Here is a 7,251-nt window from a genome sequence, read left to right on the forward strand (position 1 = left end):
GATTTGATCTAAAAATGACAACAAATAATATGAGTTTGTTTACTCGATTTTCAGACTTATCAATTGCGGTACTTTATAGTAACTTTACAATTAAGTAGCACAGCAGCCCCTGTAATACAGGGTCTGCAATAAAAGTCGTAGTGGTCATATAAGGGTTGTCTTAGAAAATTCATTAATCATAGTAGATTATTCTTCTCATATTTTGAACTATGATTGATTAATTTTCTACGACTTAATATTGTAGACCCCAAATAAAGCGCTAATAAAACGCTTATATACATTTTTTAGTGCTTATTTTTTTAGGCGCTGTGTGCTGCTTGAGAATAAAACTCTAGATACACCAAAGTAGCGCAAAAGTCCTCCATTTTTGACCTGATAACCACAGCATATTAAAGCACAATTCTTTTTTTTTTATTCAAAAATTTTACTTGAAATATACTCGTATATTAGGGGAGAATGTTCCAAATAGGAACCTTTTTAATTTAAACGAATAAGATTAAGCAGATTTGCGTGTTATTTATAATGTAAAGTCCTTATAAGACACCGAACATGTGACAGCAGTTTGACAGTTCTCTGTAACGTTCATAGAATAGACGCAAATATGTATTTTCAGCTATCGTGCAAAAATTTTTTTAAAAAAGAAAATCTTTGTAAATCATTATTTAAAAGACGTTAAAAATTTGAAAGGTAATTGATTTAAGATAATTAAAGAATATAGAATTTTAAAATATCAAGCGTTTTATCACTTTTATTGTAAAATTTGTTCTAAAAGTTCGAAAGGATCCATATTCAAATCAAACCTATAGTATAGTAGATAGCAACAGACATTTGTCCATTGGATCCTGACGTTTTCCAAAAGAAATTCATTTCCTGCCCAGTTCAGCAACTGATCGGCCAATGAAACATAGCGAGATAAAAGTAAATTTGGACGAAACACTGCAATCCATTTGTTCACTTCCAAAAAGCGCCTCCACGTAAAAATACCGGTCGGGGATGAAAACCGGGAAAAGCAACTATTTTAACTGATGAATTTTGCCAATTTCTCAGATACCTCAAGTCCGATCATGGCATCTACAAATAATCGAAAAATCATTACGAACAACTACAAACGATTCTAAGGATGATGCCGTGATCGGACTTAAGATATCTGAGAAATTGGCAAAGTTACGTAATTTGTTTATTGTAAATTTGCTGTAACTTTTGAACGGTGCAACTACAAACAACCAGAAAATCACTATAAACAACTACAAATTCTGAATCGAGTCGCGCAAGCTGATTTGAGTTATCTTAAAAATTAAAAAAATTCATTTCTATACAATTATTTAAATAATTATACCTCGCAAACGATGCAACTGCAAACGAAAATAATTTTATTACAATCTACTACAAACGATTTTCTATAAAAAATATCCTTTAAATATAAAAACTATCCTTAAAAGTGATTAATTTCAAAGTCGAAGGATGACATTTTTTCAAGTCGCGATATTTTTTTTCTGCGCTACTACAAACAAAATCAATGTTACTACATTCAAGTACATACGAAGATCTTTCGGAAAAAAAAATAAAAAACATATTGCGGCAAGTCGGGTGTCAAGTTCACAAAGCAGAATAAAAATTACCCTGTCATGGTCAGCTCCCCTACCTCGAGAATTTAAATGCCAGAATTAAACCCAAAAAGAAAAAGAAAAAAAGAAAATGAACAAAAATAAGGAAATAATGGAAATATCAAAATAGAGAATATGAAAAACTAATTTATTAAACATCTTAAGATTATAATTAATTATCCCGAAAATAAGGACGGTCACCCTAATCACAAATCACAAATTATATCGCAAACATTACTATGAATTATTCAAAAATCAGTTCTCGATATTTTGGCCAGTTAGTATCAGATACAGTGAGTCACTTGTAGCTTTTAGCTAATATTATTCAAGCTTACAAATGGAAAAAATTTACATTAAAACGTTAATCAATTCCATGAAAATAAAAATTGAAAAGTAATAAAAAATGACGCCAGAAAGACTCATTATTGCGTACAAATGACACTGACTGTTTCGATATTTCCGTTATTTCCTTTATTTTCGTTCATTTTCCTTTTTTCTCTTTTTCTTTCACTCTTTTTAATTCTGGCATTTAAATTCTCAAGGTAAGAGAGCTCACCATGATAGGATAATTTTATTTATAGTTTATTTACGTTAGTTTGTGTTGTCTCTGAGGAGGACTCAAAAGTGAGCCAAAATATGTAAGTGCGTTTTAGTAAATAAAAAAGTTTCACACTTCATAGATATATTATTTGCGCGACATCTTTTGCGCTTAACTCATACTGCCCGTATCCTTTCCAGTTCTTTGATATTATATTAAAAAATTACAGATTTCTTTATACTTTTATCTGAGTACGGCGACGAATGCTGAAGGTAAAATAGATAAAAAAACCTGTAATTACAAAATAGAGGTAAAAATTGGCTTGATAGTTATAAACAATATTTAAAAAAATTGCATTCAGCCAAAACGCCGATTATTAATAGCGATATCACATATTTAAAGTTATTATTACAAAATCATAAACGTTTCGGCCTTTTTCGGTATGTTCAATATATAATGTTCTAATCTACAATAATCATTTATTTTCAGTCGATTAACAATAAAAATAGAAAGCTTAAAATTAAGTTTAATTCAGTCATAATGGTATTTGATGATCAAGTAATATACATTATTTGAATGTATGCAACTAATATATGTTCTTGTGACATAAATGATTTTTGCATTGATATTACAATATTGGTCTCTTCATTTCATTGTGAGTCCTCATGTACAAAATTACCGAGTTCTGTATTAGTATGCGAAAATCTGTAATTTTTTATTTTTTTCAACTTTGAACACAAAATACAACAAGTACATTAGCATGTACATTTTAATCGTGGAAGAGAAATTTTTATTCTGTGAAACCACTACGAAGAAACTCGACAAGAACAAAAATGTAAAAAACGCTAATTTTATTAATAATACAGGCGGCTCCAGCATCCCCTTAAGTACAATACCATATATAGACAATAAAAACTGTATATTAATACTTTAAATGACGTAACAGATAAAGTACAAAAGACTTCTAACTTCGATGTCCCATATTCAAATCTCGTTAAGTAAAAAAAGAAAATTAAATATAATGAAAAATTACAATTAATTAAAAATTATTTAAGATTTAGGCATCATTGATAAAAAATAATAAATTAATAAAAAATTAATAAAAAAAATTTTTGTAATATATGTATATACTTTTTCTAATTTTGTTTAAATGTTAAAAACATTTTTTCAAATGTTAAAAAGACTATTTTTAAGATCAAAAAGATATTTTCTTCTGATCTTAAAAAATGTTTAAATATAAACATTTTTTAAATGAAAATAAAATAACTTAATCCATTATTTTTAACATTTTTAAAAACGTTTTCAAAGCTATTTTTTAAATGTTTTTAAACATTTTTATAGACATTGTTTGCTGGATTGTAATATTATCATTTTCTATAATAATGATTTGATAATGTGTGACTTTTCATGGCGGTAATGATAACGACATGTTTGGAAAGAAATCATTATACTAATTCATTTTTCGTTACGTAATAAGTAAAGTAACAAGTTACTTTTTTTTAATGAATAATATGATAATACGTAATAATAATGAGTTACTCTTCAAAAGTGACTTTTTCATCTCTGACTTTATTGTTATAAAAAATTATAAAATTATTATCAAATCTCGTGTAAAAAATCCATAATAATGATAAGTTGTTAGTATTAATTAAGTAAGTTATTAGTAACGCGTTGCTTCCCTCTATTCCTATATTTTAGACTCACCGATCTCGTTTATATCCCAAATAATTACGATGGCGCCTAAGTTGGCCAGCCTGAGGGAAAGAAGCCTCCCCAATCCTCCACCTCCTCCTGTCACCAGGGCAATTTCGCCACCTATATTCTTCATTTTATACTTCTTGGGAATGAATGACTTGATAATGCCATCCAATATCGAGAAGGTTGACAATAACAGGAAGCCAATTACTTCCCCAATTGATTGTAAATATGTCATATTGGCACTATATACACAGACCTCGTGCGTTGTACTTGTTGCGTAAAGTTAAATTCACAGCTTTTGCTCGTCGAACTCTTTGCGCAATTTCTCTGCGACTAAGACTATCGATCGTTCAGCTTGTCATTTCGGAATCACAGTATGTTGAAGCTATTTTACAACTTACAGAGTAGCGACTGACGATTATGCTAATGATTCAATGGCTATAATCTGAAATATAAAAAAGTAATCTTTAGCTTTAGATAATATATCATCACGTTTACAAAAAAACAGATAATGCTATATATAATTTATATCCGCGTTGAATATATTTAGTGAATGTCAAGGGGCACGAACGTAATGCGTAAAATATGGATAATAGGGAGTTTTTGTAATACCGTTTATCCAGATACGATAAACGTTAAGGTCAGGTTATCTTCTTCTTAACAACTAATTAAAAAAAGGATAATGTGAGTTTAGCGTTCACCGTATTTGGATAAACGATATTACAAAAACTCCCTAATAAATACTCCGCGCTTAGAATATAGTATATATACATTTAAAATACAGTTAAATATTTAATTATAAATTTTAATTACAGATCCGCGCGTGTGATAAAACTTAGAAATCAAAAATTATTGAAGATTAATATTCGGCAATTTTTAGTAATTAATATCTTGTTAACAATATCACAAAATGGTAGACTCAGTTTAGTCCGCTTTATCCCTATGCGAGAATTTTATCATTACTTATCAAACATCCTGTATATAAATATACAGGGTGTTCAGCTTAAAGGTCCGCATGATTTTTCAAACACTTTTGACAGTTAAAAAAAAGATTGAAGACTGAGTATTCATCTGTTTTATATAGGCTGCAACATACGATAAAAGAATCTTAAAAAAATTTGTTTTCATTAAAAAATCAAAGTCAAAATCAAAGTTAAATTTTTTAAATAGCACCATACAATTTTTTCCCATAACATTGTAAGGGTCTATAAGACAAATTCAAATCATTATCGAAAAGTCAATAAAACATATGAATATTTACCTTTTAACTTTTTTTTAACCGTCGGAAGTACCTATCTGAGAAATCGTGCGGACCTTACGCTGAACACCCTATATATACAGGATAAGCAATAACTCTGTCCTCTTAGAATATTTCCGCTATTTTTAGAAATATGAAATAATATATTTATTGAAGTTGTATATATTGTCAATTATAATAACCATGCACACAGAAACTTGCCCAAAACTATCGTTTATGATTTTTTAAATGTTATGTGATGCTACTACGGTACGCCATCTTATGACATATTATATTCTGCGTTTTGTTATATATATAGTGTGTGTGTGTGTGTGTGTGTGTGTGTGTGTGTGTGTGTCAACTACGTGTTTGATATCCATATATTTAAATATGTACGATATATAGTACTTGCTATATATACATATTACATATGTATTTCGTCTTTGATATGCACAATATATCTGCTATTTATTATACTTGTATATGTATTAAGGAGGTTGTAAGACAAATGCAATATGTTAAGAATTGTTTGAAAAAATTATAGATTATTCTAAATTGCATTTAAAAGTAATATAAAAAAATTCGAGACAATTTACCATCTGAATCAAGTTATTTCTATAAAAGTAAAATTTTTTTACAATTTATGAAAAAGAAATATATATAATATAAAATAGAACTTATAATTGTAAAATACAAATTTAAAGGGACTAATTTGAAGTCAGCGTGGTAAGAAGTGCGCAATTTATACTTATATAATCATTAATAATATAATGTGTATTAAAAGGTATTATTAGGTTGTTCGGAAAGTAATTTCGTTTTTCCTTATGAAAATGAAAGACGATTTTCAATCACGTGAAACGCGTTTCAAATGATCATGAACGGTCGAATTCGATAAATTTAATCTCTCAGCGATCGCACGAGTTGTTATTCGCCGGTTTGCATCAATTAATGCCTTTATTGTGTCTTCATCAGCTTCACTGGCCTTCCAGAACGTGGTGCATCTTCAACATCAAAATTTGGATCGAAATTTTGCAAACCAGTTTTGGCAATGACGTTCTGTCAATACATCTTCTCCATACACGTCGGATAATTTTTTCTTGCTTGAACAGCATTTTTACCTTTTCGATAGTAAAAAAATAAAATATGCCGAAAATGCTGCTTTTCACTTTCATATTTGATAGGGCACCAACCAAAAACTACTGCGTAGAATCAATCGAACTTTTTTCACAAGCAAACCTTGCTATATCAGCTGTCAAAATATATAATAATTAACAATTAAAATATATAATAATTAATTGTTATGCGGCTTAAGTGTGAAGTTGGCTGTGAAAAAATACAATAAGTCCTCTGTTGGGAAAAAACGAAATTACTTTCCGAACAACCCAATAGTTTGAACGTTTCGATTATCAATTTTAGCCATCTTCAGCAAATACATAATTGATATACTAGCAGAGAATATCTTCTTATCTTTGAAAATATAAGATGTTATCAACCTTCTATCTAGTCGGAAAGTGAACAAACATCGCACAATGATAGATTGAGGTAAGCACTTTCTTTGTACAATTTCAACGTTATTTTTACGTAATTTTAACTCTTACTTTAACATTATTAGAACACAATCACTTGTTAACCAAGAAGACAGGCAATTTCTTTGTGTGATTTTTGTTCTTTTCTCACGTTCCAATTAGATGGAAAGTTGATAACATCTTATATTTTCAAAGATAAGAAGATATTCTCTGCTAATATATTAATTATGTATTTGCTGAAGATAACTAAAACCGATAACCGAAACGTTTAAACTAATATTTTTTAATACACATTATATTATCAATGATTCTATAAATATAAATTACGCACTTCTTACCGCGCTGACTCCAAATTAGCCCCCTTAAATCTGTATTATTTTACAATATTTTTTTAATTCGTACTTTAATAGAAATATGTAAAAATGTATTATAAAATAATGATAAAAATCTCAATTTTTTTATAAGTACTTTATGAATTGAAAAATATTTATATGAAGTTACATTAAGATGCAGACATTAATTATTCAAATAGTTATAATTCAGAAATAAACAAAATACAATATTTATTTCTTATAAATTAATTGATGAATCTCAATAAAATTTTGCATAAGTCATTTTTATTAAAATATTTATAATTAAAAAATTTAT

The 7,251-nt window shown here is 28.4% G+C and overlaps 1 protein-coding gene across 6 annotated transcripts in view; it reads right to left on the minus strand.

The window, feature by feature from the left end:
• LOC108748799 (epidermal retinol dehydrogenase 2-like) overlaps positions 1–7,251 on the minus strand; it is a 48,146-nt gene that overhangs the window by 35,814 nt on the left and 5,081 nt on the right. For 4 of the 6 annotated variants that reach the window (XR_001939324.1, XR_001939325.1, XR_001939323.1 and 1 more), the window contains exon 1: positions 3,847–4,075. Coding sequence is in view for 3 of the 6 variants with exons in the window: in XM_018487157.1 (XP_018342659.1) it covers positions 3,847–4,075 (229 nt within the window). In the remaining 3 variants the exon portion in view is untranslated. Of the gene's footprint in view, positions 1–3,846; positions 4,286–7,251 lie in introns of those variants that run through there. The other 2 variants (XM_018487160.1, XM_018487159.1) reach the window with 1 other exon arrangement.

The sequence above is a fragment of the Trachymyrmex septentrionalis genome, unplaced genomic scaffold, assembly GCF_001594115.1.
Source record: "Trachymyrmex septentrionalis isolate Tsep2-gDNA-1 unplaced genomic scaffold, Tsep1.0 scaffold241, whole genome shotgun sequence".
In the NCBI taxonomy this organism is placed as follows: domain Eukaryota; kingdom Metazoa; phylum Arthropoda; class Insecta; order Hymenoptera; family Formicidae; genus Trachymyrmex; species Trachymyrmex septentrionalis.